This window comes from Xenopus laevis, chromosome 5L (assembly GCF_017654675.1).
Source record: "Xenopus laevis strain J_2021 chromosome 5L, Xenopus_laevis_v10.1, whole genome shotgun sequence".
Taxonomy (NCBI): Eukaryota; Metazoa; Chordata; class Amphibia; order Anura; family Pipidae; genus Xenopus; species Xenopus laevis.
This window is the reverse complement of record NC_054379.1, coordinates 30,068,887-30,088,449: the sequence shown is the minus strand read 5'-3', so window position 1 is coordinate 30,088,449 and position 19,563 is coordinate 30,068,887. Positions and strand designations below refer to the sequence as shown.

Sequence of the window (19,563 nt, the reverse complement as noted above, 5' to 3'; positions counted from 1 at the left end):
AAGTTATAGATGCCAGGATTATGTTCCTGTTGGTAAAGATCACTGTAATATTCCTGATATATCCCAGTAACATTTCCAGAGGTTTTATATACCAGTATATTTCCTGATGATATAGGTTGCAGTATAACATTATTCCTGCTGTTCTAGATCTTAGTATAATATTCCTGATTATATACATTTCTTCTATTGTAGAATATTCCTGATGGTATAGATCCCAGTCTGATATTTCTGATTTTATAGATCCCAGTACAATTATATTGTTAGTGGTGTACATCCCAGTATAATTATAATGCTAGTGTTCATCCCAGTATAATTATATTGCTAGTGTTGTACATCCCAGTATAATTCTATTGTTAGTGTTGTAGATCCCAGTATAATTATATTATTAGTGTTATAGATCCCACTATAATTAGATTGCTGGTGTTGTAGATCCCAGTATAATGATATTATTAGTGTTGTAGATACCAGTACAATTATATTATTAGTGTTATAGATATCAGTATAATGATATTATTAGGGTTATAGATCCCAGTATAATTATTGCTGGTGTTGTAGATCCCAGTATAATTATATTGCTGGTGTAGATCCCAGTATAATTATATTATTAGTGTTGTAGATCCCAGTATAATTATAGTATTAGTGTTGTAGGTCCCAGTATAATTATATTGCTTGTGTTGTAGATCCCAGTATAATTATATTGCTGGTGTAGGTCCCAGTACAATTATATTGCTGGTGTAGATCCCAGTATAATTATATTGCTGGTGTAGATCCCAGTATAATTATTGCTGGTATAGATCCCAATATAATTATATTGCTGGTGTAGGTCCCAGTATAATTATATTGCTGGTGTAGATCCCAGTATAATTATATTGCTGGTGTAGATCCCAGTATAATTATATTGCTGGTGTAGGTCCCAGTATAATTATATTGCTGGTGTAGATCCCAGTATAATTATATTGCTGGTGTAGATCCTAGTACATGGTATTTGGTGCCAGTGCTTTTCCCAGTGCAGCTCAGCACGCTCTACTTATTGTGAAACCCTGTGTAATCTCACTAATTTGTCGCTGAGAATCGCTAATCTTTTGGAGCCCTTGAGTTTATTTAGAGACATATTTGCTCTGCTTGCTGCTCGAATTGTACCTTTCCAGGATGTTAACAATAGCTTTTCACTCTTCCAAAACCACTGACACATTCTGTGATTCCGCCGTGGCAAGGGAAAGGTTACCGTTTACAGAACGAATTAGAATAAATGACTTTTTTTTTACCTCCTTGCGATTGAGTTATAAGGTTAATGCCATTCACTCCTTCCCCCTGCCATGAGGGGCATTTCAGTTGCATTAAATACAATATTCGCTCTAGTTTGCTCATTTACGGCGCTGTGATAAACTGAGTGCAATGGGCCGACAGAAGAGCAGCGCTTTTTTTGTTGTTGATTTTAATTGTATATTCTAAAGAAAATACACTCTTTAGAGAGGGGGTAGAATGCCAGAGCTGGAAACTTGTACTGAACTGTATAGTCACAATATAATGAGTGCCCCTGGTCCCTATAATGGTTTATTGTATAGAGCTGAAATGCTTCTGTTATCTTGTATTTTTGTTGTTAGTGCAGGGCCTCTCCTGTATTACCCTATTGAGCGCAGCGATGACCTGGGTCAGGCGGCATAAGCCCCTCTGATCTAATGTCGCGTTTAATATTTGCCTCTTTGTGTGACTTTTTTTTTCTCTGTGTATGTGTTTTCCTTGCAGACACCCTCTGTTCCCTCTGTTAGCACTGATTTTTGAGAAATGTGAATTAGCTACATGCACGCCCCGGGAGCCTGGGGTAGCGGGCGGTGATGTGTGCTCGTCCGAGTCATTCAATGAAGACATAGCTGTGTTCGCCAAACAGGTCAGCCATACAATTCAAATGTGCCCACCCTGAGCAGATCAGCCCAAGCCCTCTTGTTTTATCGATCCCTCTATACACAGTACAGCCTCATTGTTTCATTTTAAACTTCATCTGTGTGTTGTTATAGTTGCAAATGCCTCGACCGATCCCACTTGCACATATTATGCATCCCCTCCCCTAGTAGATTGCTTGATTCAATGTTTAAATACTAGGGACTGCGCAATTGCGCATCATTATAATAACAGACCAGCCAGTTTAATGAGGCACAAATAACGACGCCTGCGATTACTGCAACCATATCTCAAGTGTTATTTTCTCCCCCTCTTTCTTTTTATATTTGACTTCAGATTCGTGCAGAAAAACCTTTATTTTCTTCTAATCCGGAGCTGGATAATTTGGTAAGAATTCACAGTGCACATAAAAAAAAAAAAAAAAAAAATATATATATGTCTAACCCAAATTTGCTGGTTTGATTATATATAAATAAATATATATATATTTGCATTTATTATTCTACTTTTCTTTCCCCCCCCCCCACCTCTTTTGCTTATTTATTTAGCTTGGGGATGCTAATTACTGCTAATACAGTGTAACAATTTGGTGTAAGTAAATTACCAAGCGATCAGAGGGAGAGATCTAAAAAAAAAAAAACCTCTTGGTAAATGAGATGACTTTCTGATTTTATGGCACCCAGTAAGTAAGTGCAGTAATCAGCCCATTGGTATATGCAGGGGGTAAGTCCCAGGCTCTAATATGTTTACTACTATCACTTCTGCCTCACTTGTAGGCTAACACACTAGAAACACATGAAAAGCCCCCCACAAATTAATAAATTTAAAAAAATGAATGCCCAAGCATATACAGTAACATTACTTTTAAAAAACACCAATTAGTTAATTTTTCATTTACAAACTGATTGCCCACATCCATATATATATTTCTATTTCAAAAAGGCCCTCCACCCAAAAAATGTTGTTTTTTTTGTGCCTAACAAAAGAAAATATAATCATAAGCAAGTTCTTAGTTAAATGGAACAGCAGCTGAAAGCTGTATTTGTTTAACCCCCTTTTCTGTTCTCTGACTTCTCCTTGGTCTGTGATGTTTCAGAAGTCAGAACCAGCAGTGCAGGGAAGCGAGAGCTACAGCAATTCTGTTTATAAATACATTTAGGACAAATGAAAATATTTAATAGGTGTATGTTGGAAAGCTGCTGAGAGTTTGTCTTTGGTTGTACAACAAACAAAAAAGAAAGCAGTTTTTTTTCCCAAGTACCCTCCTAGACTTGATTATTTTTGTAACCCCTATAGGTTGGTAATGAATAAAAAAAAAAATTTAAAAAAAAAAGCCAATTTTTCTTTTTGTGATTTTGTTTGTATTTTGTTTGCAGATGATTCAAGCCATACAAGTATTACGATTCCATCTGCTGGAGTTAGAAAAGGTAATTTCTCTCTGTGCAATATGTTTGAGAGCAGCCAGTGTTAGATCTAATGCAGTCCATTTGCATAAATGTCTTTCTTTCTGCTCCTGTGTAATTAGTGTCAAGACCAATCTTGGAGTCCATTCCTCTTCGCAGTTTAATTGCGATTTCAGCTACTAAAAACGAGATCACCAACGCCTTGGCCTTGTGTTCCTATTAATATATCGCCTGCACATTCTCCCCCTCTGTTTTGCTGCCCAGAGAATCCGCTTATTTAGATTGATTCCCCTGCATTAAAATTTACACTTTTTTTTTTGTTCTTTTTTTTTTCTTTAGTTGCTAAGTTATATTTTTTTTATAGAGCAAGAAAAATAAAAGATGGGAAGGTGGAAGTCAGGGCAGTTTACAGGGTGGGAAGCAGAGCTGCTGCTTTATCTGGGAGTCTGTGGGACTATTCCTCAATGCTGAAGGGAGAAGGGGGATAATAATGTCATTTTACAGGCTACTTTGCATTTTTAGCAATAAAAAAGGGGATTGCAGTTTGATGCTGGCTATAAAAGTTGCATGCAGGCACACATACACTGCTTTGCTTATTTATTCTATTTGTGTTTTGGATTTAAATATTAAAGCACTTAAAAAAGCTTTCCTGCCATAACGTTAGCATTGCACATACCCCCCTCCCAATTTAACTAAACCCCTTCACTCTGATATTTATTATAATTGCGCTTAGGGCTGTAATAAGGGTGCCCTTGAATTAAAGGCTACATTCATCAGCATATTCATCATGCCTTTACATTAGTGTTTTTTTTTCTCTTTTCTGTTTGCTCTCATTTTCTGCTTACCCCTGATAGGCCTTCGGATGCTATAACTAAATGGAATTAAATAGTTGACTTTAAATGTCACCCATGCAGGTCATTCCCTCTCTCTCTCTTTCCCTGTGTCTCTCTGATGGTCACAGCCCCGGGAGCTGATGAATTTAGCACGGGTGTTGAATATGTTGTAGCCTGTGAATCATCTTGTCAATGTCAATTTTCTAGGATCTCTCTATTTTAGCAGAAAAAAAAAAAAGTTATTCCTAATTCTATTGCCGGTTCCCTGGGGAGGTGATTGCAAACGTGGCCGGTGCCACCAAGAGATCTTGATTTGCTCTTGTCAGTTGTATTTATCCACCACTGATCCTGTTTCTCTATTCTCATCCCCGACCCTGTGCTTCCCCGACCCTCACCATCCAGGTACACGAACTGTGCGACAATTTCTGCCATCGGTATATTAGTTGTTTGAAAGGCAAAATGCCCATCGATCTGGTGATCGAAGACAGGGATGGTGGATCTAAATCGGACAGCGAGGACATGACTCGATCAGCCCCCCTAACAGATCAGGTAAGCCCCCCCTTCTCCATCCTTGTGCCATTGCTGTGCGCACCGCTCTCTCCATTATTTGCATATGATTAAGTTCCTTTTAGATACATTTCCATCCAAATGAAACAATTGTGAATAATGTGCCTATTATCGCTTCATTAAGCCTCTGCTCTTGGATTCGACCTCGCACGATGAGCTTGTACAAATGCTCTGCCAACTCGACCTGCTTTTGGGTGTCTCTTTCTCTGATTCCAATTTACCCTTTCATTAGGGGTTTTTATAAATTATATCAGTTAGTAAAGTTCTAATTCCCCTCCCCCCCAGTGAGTGAGCGAGGAAGGGAAATATATGTGAAATCTCCAGTCTGATAATAAACATAAAGCAAAGGCAAAGTCTATTTTCTTGCTGTCCGTACGGTTCATTAGCTGCCTTGTCGGCCGAGCGCATTCAGAGCTCACTGTGCGCATCGCTCCTTTTCCCTTCTCTCTCCCCGCACAGGCGATCAGGGATAAGGGCACACACACACATAGAAAACAGCAATTTAATATCTATTTATAGCTGCTCACTATAGCACATATAATACTGGGAATTCTAGAGAAATAGACGGCTGCGTGGGCGCCTTTGCTTCCCTTTCCATTCAGTTGGTTGCGCGTCGCGGTGCGCAGCGATTCCCCGCGGCTGGGATGAGGGGTCAGCGCCCCCGCTCTACAAAAGGTTGCAGGCGACGTGCTCTCGCCTTCAGGGGGGAAAACTGAACCAGCGTTTAGAATTGGGGGCAGATAAACGGTTAAAACAGGAGGGAGAATGTGAAGGGAAGAGAAGGTCAGTGGCAGAGGCTTCAGCTTAATCTCTGTCACCCAGTGAGATAATGATCCAGGCCTGGCATAGATTTTCACCTTGCACGTTGCGGCTTTTTACAGCGTGGCGCATTCATCACGTTGAAAATTGGATCTGGCTGTGGGCTTTTTATGCGATTACACGCGACTTTGACTTAAATCTGTGAGATTTGATTTTTAAAATGGCAAAAAAAAGGAAATAAATCCTATTCACACTTGATGCCATAGAGAGGAACAGGCTTGTATCATATAAAGCCTTCAGATATAATAGGAAGAGTTCATCCAATAGTGAAGTAATAGCCAAAAGTATGTAATAAAATGAAAAAAATATCTTTATTTGGACATATATAAGCCTGACGCGTTTCATGCCTGGAGTGGCTATGAGTAACTGCCCGCTCCAGGCACAAAACGCATCAGGCTTATATATGTCCAAATAAAGTTTTTTTTTAAAAAAAATTTATTACATACTTTTGGCTACTAATTCACTATTGGATGATCTCTTCCTATATCTGAATGCTTTATGTATTCCAAAAAGTCTGGCAAGCCCTTGGACTTGGGGGATACCTTGGTAAGAGTAAGTAAGTTATTTCTTTTTGTTTTGATTTTTCATTCTTTTTTGTTTTTTTTTGTTTTTTTAATTTTTGACTTTGGGCAAGAAATAGAATCACGCACCATTATCTATGCGGTGATTTATTATTATTATTATTATCACTATTAACATTTATTTATATAGCGCCAGCATATTTCGCAGCGCTGATTTAACAGGCTTGTATTAACATCATCATGCAGCAACTGTGATTACACCCTATGCAAATATACATTATCCCCCCTCCCCACCTCCAATCAGACTGACAACTGCCCAGCTACAATCAGATGAAAGAGCCCAATGGCTGTCTCTGGTCATTAACAAAAGCGTAAAAGGCAAAGCTGAACCCTCCAGACTGGATTGTTATCTCTCTGTTGACCCAAAGGCAACTGATGTCTCTGCTACAAGTGGCTAAAAAGTGTATTAAATTTGGCCTGTAGTTTACTTGCATCTTCCAGTTGTAATTGTATGTGACGGTTAACATGTTTCAGTTGTTTTGGTTACTGCAGTTGTTTGATATTTATTAGGCCCAGTACATCCTTAAATGCAGATTTTGTTCTCAAAGGAAATGAATGTCTGTATCTATAAAACACACATCTAGGATTCCTGGGGTACAAGGTAACACCAGTATGTGATGCCTAGTTGCCTTGCTGGCAACAAAGAGATTAATAGACAGTCAGAAGCCGCTTAATAGAGTTTTGAAAATGTCCAAAGGGCAGCCCCCTCCTCAAAACGATAATGTCATTCTAAGCAACTTTCGACTATGCAACCAGGAAACGTTTTCAGTGGTTGGAAAGTTATTTGTAAATATTGCAAATAGAATTGCTCCTCGTATAATATTCTTTCCACTTCTGTGTCTGACTCATGAAACGATGTATCGAAGGCCAGCTGATGAAGAAGAGCTCGGCTTCTGCTACATTGTTTCAAAACTCAGGGAGGTGAAAAGGAATAAACAAATGCTGCTTCCAGTGGCAATTACATTAAGTGGGAACCTCAAAACCACTGAAAAGGTTTGCATTTTGGAAAGTTGCTGAGAATTATGTAGGTATTATACCATTTGTCTTTTTGTCTCCAGTTTCAAACTACATATAAATACAGAATATATATATATATATATATATATATATATATATATATATATATATATATATATATATATATATATATATATATATATATATATATACTGTTTTATATGAAGTTCAAAAGCTGTGTGTATATACTGTATGTATCTATAAATATATATATATATATACATCTTTGATGATTGGCTTGTTCATTGATGAATGGCTTGTACTTTGGATTCTGGGTGTAATGAGAGCTGCCCTTGGGAATTGAGCGCCAGTTACAGAAGGCGCAGTTAAACACATTGGTTTCCACTCAGCCCTGTTATCCTTTTCAGCACCCAAGGAACTTAACACCCAGTTCAGGAGCGCACTCAGGCCCGAATGGTTAAATATTTGCCTTGTAGTATGATCAGATGCATAGCATAGCGGTGAATATATAATTCCAGCTAAGAAATATATTTTTTAACTTTAACTGGCAATCTGTGGACTGGACTGGCTGCTGTAAGATGCCATAGACAGTCACTATGTATTGGGCTGGTGGGGGGTTATTTTGGCCTCTGTAAACTTGAAATGCCAGGGCCTATTCTGAATCCTAGTCCAGATCTGAACCTTAGACATGGAGAAGCCTATGGGAAGCCTGTATGGGTTTAAGCGAAGTTATAATTGGTCTTTTGCTTATAGAACATAGTTTTTTCCCCCTTTATGAAAGGGTTAACAGATCAGGATAGTTGCTAAAAAGCGTCCCAGCTTAAAGGGGAGTTCTGGCAAAGCCCGTGTTATCAGTGTGAGCTTCCAACTGTGTGTTATGACTACGCGTGATCTGTACAAATGAGCAGGCCCTGTGTAGGCCGCACTGAAACCCATTACTGTGCATCCGAGGACTGGGCAGAGAAACAGAGGCAGTTGCAATCCAACCAAAATTGCAATCCAACAAGTCTAGCTAGAAATTGGGTTTCAGAAAGCTTTAGGAGTGCTCGGGTCTGTGGAGCTATTTGAGCAAATTACAAGAATAGCTCGGGGGCACAAATGAAATCAACACTTTAATTGCCTCCAAAATTAAGATTTATACTTTGTTTTTCCAAGAAAATATTACTGGGTAGAAATGTTGGCAAGAATTAAAAAAAAAAATAGGCCATAACATATTTTAAATATTAATTAGCAGGAGAACTGATTCAGAGACAATTGGTTTGGCAAAGAGTTAACCATGGACTTCAAAGAAAGGTCCATGGCAGAGACAATATAAATCAGGCATGTCCAAAGTGCGGCCAGGGGGCCAAATGTGGGCTGTCTTCAAATTTACCCTCAGCCCTCAGCCTCCATCATGAAATTAATAATAATGTGGCCCACCAGCAGTGCAATCAGGAATCACCTAGCTGTAATATTTGGGCACATAAGTGAAATGATCTGCCCCTTGGTCTATACTGCTGCCTGTGTGCTGAAGAAGTTAGAAGCAATAGACACGTACAGGCACATAGTGATGCACCGCTTCACATAATTCTTTAGGGCTGAAGGTGCAATAGACGTACTGACGTGCCAGTACAGTAAACTCCATGCCAGTACTGTCTATTACTAACACCTTCAGCACACAGGCAGCAGTATAGACCAAGTCGCAGATCATTTCACTAATGTAACATAACATAGTAACATAGTAAGTAAGGTTGAAAAAAGACACATGTCCATCGAGTTCAACCTTTTTTTTTTTTTTTTGTTTATTAACTACCTATCTGCCAGTTGATCCAGAGGAAGGCAAAAAACCCATCTGAAGCCTCTCCAATTTGCCTTAGAGGGGGAAAAATTCCTTCCTGACTCCAAAATGGCAATCGGACTAGTCCCTGGATCAACTTGGACTATGAGCTATTTCCCATAACCCTGCCCAAATATTACTGCTACAGCTAGGCGATTCCTTGTTTAAATGAGTTAAATGATGTTAAGGCTGAATGGTCGGTCCCTACACATTTTCACCTCACCAAATCTGGCCCTCATTGCTAAAAGTTTGGACACCCCTGATATAAATAGATAATACATCAGCAGCGCTGCAAGTTTATTTAACTTTTCCTTATCTGCTTGTAACATCATACCTATGGCATATCTACATGTCATGTAATTAATACCCCGTGCGTATTTACTTAATGTTGCACTTTGCAATAAACAACAGTGAAATGTACTTAATAATGCATGGTGTACAAGTTTGGGGCTGTAACCTAAAGCCGCGTATACTGGAGCCTGCCTTTTCATTTTGCAATTATTGGAAATGGACCACATCGCTATTATATACCTTTGTATATGTTTGATTAATGAAAATGGTATAAACAAGTATTTTTATATTGCTGATGGTAATCAGATAGTTAGTGTGATCAGGGTAGACAAAAAAGGGTATTTTGCCCTAGGCTGTCAGTGTTGAGATATATATATAGGACCTGGGGGTTTCTTGGGGTTTTCATACTTTAAGTCTATTAGAAAATCATGTAAACATCAAATAAACCCATTCGGCTGGTTTGCCTCTAATAAGGATTAATTATATCTTAGTTTGGATCAAGTACAATCTACTGTTTTATTATTACAGAGAAAAAGGAAATCATTTTTAAAAAATTGGATTACTTGGATAGAGACTATGAGAGTTGTAGTTCAGCAACAACAGTTCAATGTAACAGAGTTTTCCATGTCCATATACTAGAAGTAAATATTAAAACATTGATGTCATACAGAGAATACATTAGAGATATAGGCGGGTTGAGGGGCATGGGGGGTACTAGGGCTTTAGCTATAGGGAAATCAGATTGTTCTGCTGCTGAATGGAGGGTTCTAGTTCTTGGAGTAGAAAGCCCTGTGGGTAGGGTTTGCCACCTGGCTAGTTTTTTACTGGCCTGATCGGTAAAAAATTATGCTTGACCCCAATGTTATTAATATGGAAAAAATCTAAATATACAAGAAGGCCGGTATTTTTTTTAAAAGGTGGCAAATGTATATTTTTGGGGACAGGTTATCTTCCCAAACTGATTTGGGTGTGAGGCCCAACAGCTTCTATGTACTGAGGTCCACATTTGGCCTACAGGATCTCATGCCATACGGGATGTGGCTCAAGTTTTTCCGTCTATACCAAGAACAGCTGATGAGGTCCCAGTGAAGAAGTAGTTAATAGCTATATAACCCCAGAAGGTTCTGGTTAGAGGTCAGGAGGGCCTTTGAAAGGGAACCCAATTGAAACACCCCAAGATCAAGCCCCTCCCCCTTGCAGTTTGCTGCACACTAAGCAAAAATGAAACTTTACACTTTCCTATGAATGTGGCCGAGCCAGTTCCAACTGTTCTGTTGTCTGCTTGCTGACAAACACAGACCCCCCCCCTTAGGTGTTGTTTGATGTGGAATTGCTTGTTTAACTCATTTCCTACTGAAGTATCATTAGGCTGAGAGGCCTCTTAGCAGCAGTGGGGCCTGTCGTACATTCACCTTGCACAACAGACCTGGGTCTCCTGTCTATAGAAGGAACAGACATTGCCTATAAAAGCCGCATCCCCAGCCCCTCTGTAGTGGTTAGTTTGCACAGGAGTATTGAGGATAGGCCTCGCTGTTTTGCTTCCCACAGAGTCCTCAGTCTGTCTTGACTGTTCCGTGGCGAAAGCTTGAAATCCTTCCAAAAGAATATAAATACAGAGAGAGAGAAAGCATGTGGTTAGTTCCAGTGCAAATCTGATTCCTATTCTGCTTTCCGGTACTCACCTTCATGGGGTTTCTCCCCACACTTCAAAAACATTGGCGGTATCTTCCAGACTGATTCATTGATTCACATATGTTTAGGCCTCCATTATGATCCGACTGTCAGCCCGGGACTGAACAATTGGATCAGCCCAATGTGGCCCAGAATGTAGGTGGGCAAAGTCGCCAAATGAGCAGATCCTTTTGTTGTTCAGTGGTTGGGTCTTTGGATCGGTTCCAGCCAGGGCACTATCAGAATTTGCTTGCTTCCTATTGATTTTCTACACATCAAAATACATACAGTATATGGTTTCAGCTGAAACTAACCCACATTTATGACATAATACAGCAGGGTTGCCAGGTCTAATTTTTAAAACCAGCCAAAGTCAGCTACAAAACCAGCCCAAAACTAGCCTAAGGCACTTCAAAAGTAGCCCAAAAATAGTACAATATGCGCAGTGAAAAATAAATGAATATATGTAGAAATACGCCATTTTTAAAATTTCACAAATGTTTCCACAAAGCAAAATTGGACCCATCATCAGGGGTGTAACTACAGGGGGGGGGCTCAGGAGATATAGGGGCCCCCATAAGGCACTAATACTAACACCTCTAGACATTTTGGTGGCCAGCAGATTTTTGCACCAAAATTGTCTGAAATTATAGAAAGTCACCGGAAAATGCGAGAATGCTTAAGTGATGGGAGACAGAGCGCAAAATCTGGTAACTTCCAACTTCTATACAAGTCAGTCCCATTGCATGCTGGGTATTGTAGTCTTACATTAAACTTGGTAATTGGCAAATTGTTAAACAAAAACTATATTACCCAACATGCATTGGGAGACGTAGGCTTGGCACATTGGCTGGTTTGCAAAGTACAAACCAGCCAAAGGCTCAAAAGGTAGCCTAAATCCGTACCTTGGCTAATTTGTACTTTCAAAACCAGCCTGAGCTTTAAATTAGTAGCCCAAGTTGGATGAAAAACAGCCAACTATGGGACCTGTTATGTAGATTGCTCGGAACCTGGGGTATTCTGGAAAAGGGGTCTTTCTGTAATTTGGATCTGCATCAGTCTACTAGAAAATCGTGTAAACATTAAATAAACCCAACAGGCAGGTTTTGCTTCCAATAAGAATTAATTGTATCTTAGTTTGGATCAAGTAAAAGGTACTGTTGTATTTAAACATTTGGATTATTTGGATAAAATGGAGTCTATTTCTGTAATTCGCATTATGGATAACGTGTTTCTGGATAACCGATCCCATACCTGTATTATAAGCTCCACTTGGGGCTGATGGGAATAAATATTGTGCTCTAAACTGTAAAAATAACCTTTATAATCAGCTTTTTCCAGGCCTCCTTTACTGCAAGCAAATGCCGTGTTGCTGTAGGGAAAAGGCTAGGTTGGGATTCAAGGAGAGTTGGTGTGAGCTTTAGCTGTGCCCCTTAACGAATTGCATGTGGTAAAACCTGTTGCTGTTTTTAAAATAGCATTAGAGGCATACTAGAACCTGACGCTTTTGTTAGCTGTCCACATTACACGGAACGTATGTGAAGCTAGGTTACATTTTTCCTTACAAGTGTCAGCTCGGCTCAGATTTCCATAGCCTTCTGGCTACATAGCGGTTAATTTATGATTTCCTGAAAAACATGTCATATATTTCAGATGAACGATATGTTGGTAGCATAGAAAAAAAAAAAACATTAAAAAGAGGCAATTCAGTGAGAAAAATCTTGACGTGGCGTCAGTTTAAAAAAATCAACGTATGTTTGCTGGCGGGTTGTAGCGACACTTAAATTGCAACATTGCCCTGTCGTTTATGTTCTGTCATTTTAATAATTGATTGTCCTCCTTGCCTCATCAGTGAAATGAATCTCCACGTGATTGAATATCTATTTCTATTATTTCATTAGTGAGTAAAGAGCCGGCACTAAATATTACATACACTAATTGCATAAAGGCAACAGGTGGGACGCCACGTTCCGATATACAGAATAAGCGCTCCCTCTCCATGGAACATTTTCCCTCAGTAAAGTTTTATTATTCTGTGTTAAGCACTTTGAAGTAACCTTTCTTACAATCCAGTTGCTCTGTCATTAAATGTTTTTTATATATATATATATATATATATATATATATATATATATATATATATATATATATATATATATATATATATATATATATATATATACAGGTATGGGATCTGTTATCCAGAATGCTCGGGACCTGAGGTATTCTGAATAATGGATCTTTCCATAATTTGGATCTTCATACCTTAAGTCTACTAGAAAATCATGTAAACATTAAATAAACCCAACAGGCTGGTTTTGCCTCCAATAAGGATTAATTATATCTTAGTTTGGATCAAGTACAAGGTACTGTTTTATTATTACAGAGAAAAAAGGAAATCATTTTTCAACGTGATGACCATTACAAAGGGAATTTAAAAGTGCTGGCTAGATATTAATATTATGGTGACGGCGTACCATTATGCTTGCCTTCAACGCTTTATAGAGGCTGGAAGTTGCTAAGGTTAACTGCTACATTCTCTAATAAGCAGGTTGTATAAAAATACCACCTATACATTTATAAAAATGAAGGCATTAAGATTTCGGCTGCCACTATTTCGAAAAGTACAGGTATGGGACCTGTTACCCATAATGCTTGGGAACTGGGGTTTTCCAGATAAGGGGTCTTTCTCTAATTTGGATCTCAATACTTTGAAGGGGTGGTTCACCTTTAAGTTTCATTTTAGTATGTTATAGAAGGACCTGTTCTAAGCAACTTTTAAATTGGTCTTCATTAACAATTTTTTTTTATAGTTTTTAATGATTTCTTCTTTCCAGCTTTCAAATGGGGGTCACTGACCCCATCTAAAAACAAATGCTCTGTAAAGCTAAAAATGTATTGTTATTGCTACTTTTTATTACTCATCTTTCTATTCAGGCCTCTCCTATTCATATTCCAGTCTCTTATTCAAATAAATTCATGGTTGCTACTTGGATTTGGACCCTAGCAAACAGATAAATAAAAAGCTAAATAACTCCAAAAAACACAAAAAATTAAAACCAATTGCACATGGTCTCAGAATATCATTCTCTGCATCATACTATCTCAAAGGTGAACATCAAAATTAGGGATGCAGCGAATACACTATTTTGGATTCAGCTGAACCCCTGAATCCTTTGCTAAGGATTCAGCCGAATACCGAACCAAATCCGAATTTACATATACATACCTCCCAACATTTTGGAAGTAAAAAGAGGGACAAAAAATTTTTTTTTCGCACATAGTGCAGCAATTTTTTAACCACACCCCTTTCTGTGGCCACACCCCCTAATTACCATGTTTGTTTTACAAAATTTGGCAGGTTATGAAAGTTTGAAAATATTGCTCCTTATCTAAACTGTGTTTTTGTGTCTCAAAATTGTTACAAAATATCTTATTTGCACCTGTGGCTGTTCTGGGCTCTCTGCTAAAAGCCAATTAAGTGAGAAACTTTGTTTCTTTTTCTGGCTGTTCAGTGCATAGAAAAGAGGGACTTTCCAGTACAAATGAGGGACTGCGGGTTGAGCTGTCAAAAGAGGGACTGTCCCTCCGAAAAAGGGACAGTTGAGAGGTATGCATATGCAAATTTGGGGTGGGAAGGGGAAAACATTTTTTACTTCACTGTTTTGTGACAAAAAGTCACACAATTTCCCTCTCCGCCCCTAATTTGCATATGCAAATGAGAATTCGGATTCAGTTCGGCCGGGCAGAAGGATTTGGCCAAATCCTGCTGAAAAAGGCCGAATCCTGAACCGAATCCTGGATTCGGTGCATCCCTAATAGAAATGAATGTAAACATTTATTAAACGCAGTAGCTGGTTTTGCTTCCAATAAAGTATTTTATGTTAGTTGGGATCAAGTGCAAGGTATTGTTTTGTTATTACAGAGAAATATGTTTTAGAATTTTTTTATTAAAACCTTCTTGTAATTTGGAGCTGTCTGGATAACAAATCTCATACCTGTATTACTAATTGGGATTTTTATTTCTGCAAATAATATAAAAGAATGGATAACAGTTTTTTCAACACCTTTTTTTCTAATACTTTTCGTTACATCTCTATTCAGTTATTTATGCGTTTTTTCCCCATAAATAAATAAATACAGGCAAATCATTCCCTGCGCTCATGCTTTCCCGGAGACATATCAGATTGTCCTTTTAAGCAATAATAGAATACTTGACTATATTTATGTTCCCCCAGTAATCATTCCTGCGGGTTAGCTGTGAAAAGCAAAGTATTCTCCGTGTTAATACAGGAATTCCTAAGTGCAAATTGATGAAAAAAAAAAATATACACAACTTAGGAGCCTGCCGGACTATTTAGAAGCCCTGGAGGGGTATATGTAATGGTAATACATGCTAAAAAATTAGGAGCCATAAGTGAAATTCGAGGAACCCACGCTAAAAGGCTCCTGGGAATTGTCTGGCCTACAAACAATCTATTTTAACGTCGACTCGGAGCTCATTACTGAAGGCATACATCAGATTCCGTGCTACTTATGAAAGGTGTTACCAGGAATATTCTTTTAATTGCAACAATGTTATATAATATCAAAAAGAGCAGGTAGCAAATAATTACCACATTACAGGCATTTCCCTGGTATAATAGTTATACAGAGTTAAAATGAAGTACGTTTCACAAAAGTGATTATTCATAAAGTTTGGGCAAATGATCATTTAATTATCAAACACATTGCCAAGTCTAAATACAGAAACATTTCCAGAGGGAAAAAAAATATATATCGGCAAACGGCCAAATTCCTAAAGGGGCTAGCAGGGAAACGATCAGAAATTGAAAGCGCAACTAGATTTCCCGTTTAAAAAGAAAAAGCAATGATTTAACATTATTCGACTGAAGTGTTAAACAGGAGAAATGAAGGCAATGTATGGTAAATTTCAGATCATTTCAATGTTGTTTTAAAGGTTATTCATCTTTTAATTAACCTTTAGAATAATGTAGAGAGTAGTGATGGGCGAACAAATTCGCCAGGTACGAATTCGCTGCGAATTTCTACACTTTGCCGCCGTCTAAATAAGTTTGCGAAACTGCCGTGAAAATTCGCCGGGTAAAAAAATCTGGATGCGCATCGCTTGCGTCAAAACTGTCGCGTGTTAACATTATTCGGACGCCCATTGACTTTAATGTGTGTGTGCGAATTGATGCGGGCATCAAAATTCGCATTTCGCAATTCAATTTTTCATCGAAGCGAAACAGGACAAATTCGACCCATCACTGGTAGAGAGTGATATTTTTATTATTTGTGGTTTTTTGACTTATTTACCTTTTTATTCAGCAGCTCTCCAGTTTGCAGTTTCAGCAATGTGGTTGCTAGGGTCTAAATTACCCTAGCAACCATGCATTGATTTGCAGGCCTGAATAGAAAGACAAGTAATAAAAAGTTGGGATGCAACGAATCCTGGATTCAGGATTCGGCTAGGATTCTGCCTTTTTCAGCATGATTCGGCTGAATCCTTCTTCCCCGGCCGAACCGAATCCAAATCCTAATTTGAATATGCAAATTAGGGGCGGGGAGGGAAATTGCGTGACTTTTTGTCAGAAAACAAGAAATTAAAAAATGTTTCCCCTTCCCATCCTTAATTTGCATATGCAAATTAGGGGTTGGATTCGGTTTGGCATTCAGCCGAATCTTTCACAAAGGATTCGGGGGTTCGGCCGAATCCAAAAAAGTGGATTCGGCGCAACCCTAATAAAAAGTAACAATAACAATACATTTGTAGCCTCACAGAGCATTTGCTTTTTTAGATGGGGTCAGTGACCCTCATTTGAAAGCTGGAAAGCGTCAGAAGAAGGGAAAATGATTGATAAACTATGAAAAATAAAAAATGAAGGCCAATAGAAAAGTTGCTTAGAATTGGCTATTCTGTAACCTACTAAAAGTTAACTTAAAGCTGAACAAACCCTTTAATCTGACAATCATGCTGTTTAATATCCTTGATCCCATACTGAAATGTGGATTAATGTGCCAACCCCTTATGACCCTGCTGAAGTCACCAAATTCCCTATGTCTCAAGGCAACAAAATGTATTCAGTCACATGGGCATAATTTTCTAGATCATCCAATCAAACATTTGCTTTCATCATCATTCTAATTCTTTCCTAGCTAGCTGGTGATTGGTTGCCATCAGTGGCTGTCGCTTCATAAACTCCCTTAGACCAAAGCTGCTGAATATTTAATATACTCTATGTTCTGAGACTGGATTATATTACAATTATGATGTCATACGAAGAAGTCTCGTGAGACCATGGGCAAGTGGGGGCCAGAAAAGTGCATTTCAGGGCCGCATCTGGTCCACAGGCAGCCCCTCCTTCCCCAAATGCATTGTGCAAATATCCCATGTACACAAATAATAATTCTATATTATATTATTTTATACTTTATATTATACTTTTTTTTTTACTTGCAAAAAAAAACGATACTTTTATGTGCCGTTCTAGTCATGTTCTGACAGTAAAGCTAAGACTTTTCCATAAAGTTTATGCACTGGATTCCAAAATATGCACAGAATGTAGACAGAGGGAGCCTGGGCTATTACTCCCTTATCAGTTGCACGGAGCATGTTGAGGCTCAAAAGAATTTCTTAAAAGACAGACAAATGCACAAACCATAATTCCCCTTTTTTATCCCCCCACACAAATAGATTACATTGATTCCATGTTTTTTCATTATTTTCTCCATGATTCAGCAATGTGAAATAATTAAAGACACACTAATAAATGCCAGAGATTTCTTCTGCACATTGTACACACACACGCTCAGCATTCGTACACACACACAGGGTGTTTACATCCAGCCCTTTGGGTGCTTGGGGCATATAGGGAGATGAAGTGAGTCATCAGGAGTCAGCTGACCCTCGGATTTGGTGCCAGGTTCACCCATCTGCAAGGCAGTGACATTACCGCTGAGCAACTCGCGCAGCCCTTCAGGGTGACAGCTTTACTGTTGCTTGTGTGCAGTGATTAAATCAATGGGAAGAAAACTGCGAAAATTACACAGCGTGCAGATAGGAATGTATTTTGCCTGTAGTCTCTAGCTATAAAAACGTGGTCACTTTCTCATATAAATTTTCTAATAAATGAAACATAACGGGCTGTGTGCATAAAAGTATGTATATAAATAAGCTCAATTTGTCTAACTGGGCAAATAATATAGCCTTTCCATGAATATTCCATTGCAAAGCCTGCTTTTGTATGTATAGTTTTCATACTATAATGCATATCACTTGTACTCATTCAGGTCTATAATCAGAGCTGACTTTGGTTTTTTTTTTTTAAAATGGGTGATTGTCCGGGGCACTGCACATAGTGGGGCCAACAGAGCAGCAGTTACTAAAGAAACATTTAATAATGCACCACAGATTTACATTTACACTTTGCAGCAACAAAGGGACTGTGGGATAGCAGGTATAGTAGGGAGAGATGGTGTCTATAGTAACAGTGGGATAATAGTCTCTGGGAAGGGAGTGTGACTGTGGGATAGCAGGTATAGTAGGGAGAGATGGTGTCTATAGTAGCAGTGAGATAATAGTCTCTGGGAAGGGGATGTGGCTGTGGGATAGCAGGTATAGTAGGGAGAGATGGTGCCTATAGTAACAGTGGGATAATAGTCTCTGGGAAGGGAGTGTGACTGTGGGATAGCAGGTATAGTAGGGAGAGATGGTGCCTATAGTAACAGTGGGATCATAGTCTCTGGGAAGGGAGTGTGACTGTGGGATAGCAGGTATAGTAGGGAGAGATGGTGCCTATAGTAACAGTGGGATAATAGTCTCTGGGAAGGGACTGTGGGATAGCAGGTATAGTAGGGAGAGATGGCACCTATACTAACAGTGGGATAATAGTCTCTGGGAAGGGAGTGTGACTGTGGGTTTGCAGGTATAGTAGGGAGAGATGGTGTCTATAGTAACAGTGGGATAATAGTCTCTGGGAAGGGAGTGTGACTGTGGGATAGCAGGTATAGTAGGGAGAGATGGTGCCTATAGTAACAGTGGGATAATAGTCTCTGGGAAGGGACTGTGGGATAGCAGGTATAGTAGGGAGAGATGGTGCCTATAGTAACAGTGGGATAATAGTCTCTGGGAAGGGGATGTGGCTGTGGGAAAGCAGGTATAGTAGGGAGAGATGGTGCCTATAGTAACAGTGGATAATAGTCTCTGGGAAGGGACTGGAATAGCAGGTATAGCAAGACGAGAAGTTGCTTGTGGCAGTGGGAGTAACAGATGCTTTGAGGCTTTATTTTCAGACACTTTACTTATTCTCCCCACCCACTGACGCCTGAAATCTCTTATAATGTGCTGGTAACTGTAGTTCAACAACAGCATAGGCACTTTATGTTATTTATAGTTGTTTTGGCCTGAGGAGGTGACCATTAAAGATGGTCCTGTAGTAGATTATGTGGTAGAATTAGAGACAATAATGAAATTGAGATGTTTCAGCTAAAGTAAATCAGTCATAAAATGCTAGCTATAAGTATATTTATAATGCATACAATACATATATATCTATATATACACATACATTCACATAAATATAAATATCATCTGAGCAGAGATGGTTCCATTAGTGCTAGAAGACCCTTGCAGACCTGGAGCTTTAAAACTCTGCTAAATTCCCCACCATGGTGTCTGCGAAAACAGGAATTCCTTAAGCATG

The 19,563-nt window shown here is 38.8% G+C and overlaps 1 protein-coding gene across 2 annotated transcripts in view; it reads left to right on the top strand.

Moving 5' to 3' along the window:
- Nucleotides 1-19,563, top strand: part of meis2.L (Meis homeobox 2 L homeolog) — a 133,428-nt gene that overhangs the window by 3,868 nt on the left and 109,997 nt on the right. For both annotated transcript variants that reach the window (XM_018262812.2, XM_018262813.2), the window contains exons 3-6: nucleotides 1,747-1,888; nucleotides 2,236-2,286; nucleotides 3,276-3,326; nucleotides 4,538-4,684. In XM_018262812.2, the coding sequence (XP_018118301.1) occupies nucleotides 1,747-1,888; nucleotides 2,236-2,286; nucleotides 3,276-3,326; nucleotides 4,538-4,684 (391 nt within the window). The remainder of the gene's footprint in view (nucleotides 1-1,746; nucleotides 1,889-2,235; nucleotides 2,287-3,275; nucleotides 3,327-4,537; nucleotides 4,685-19,563) is intronic.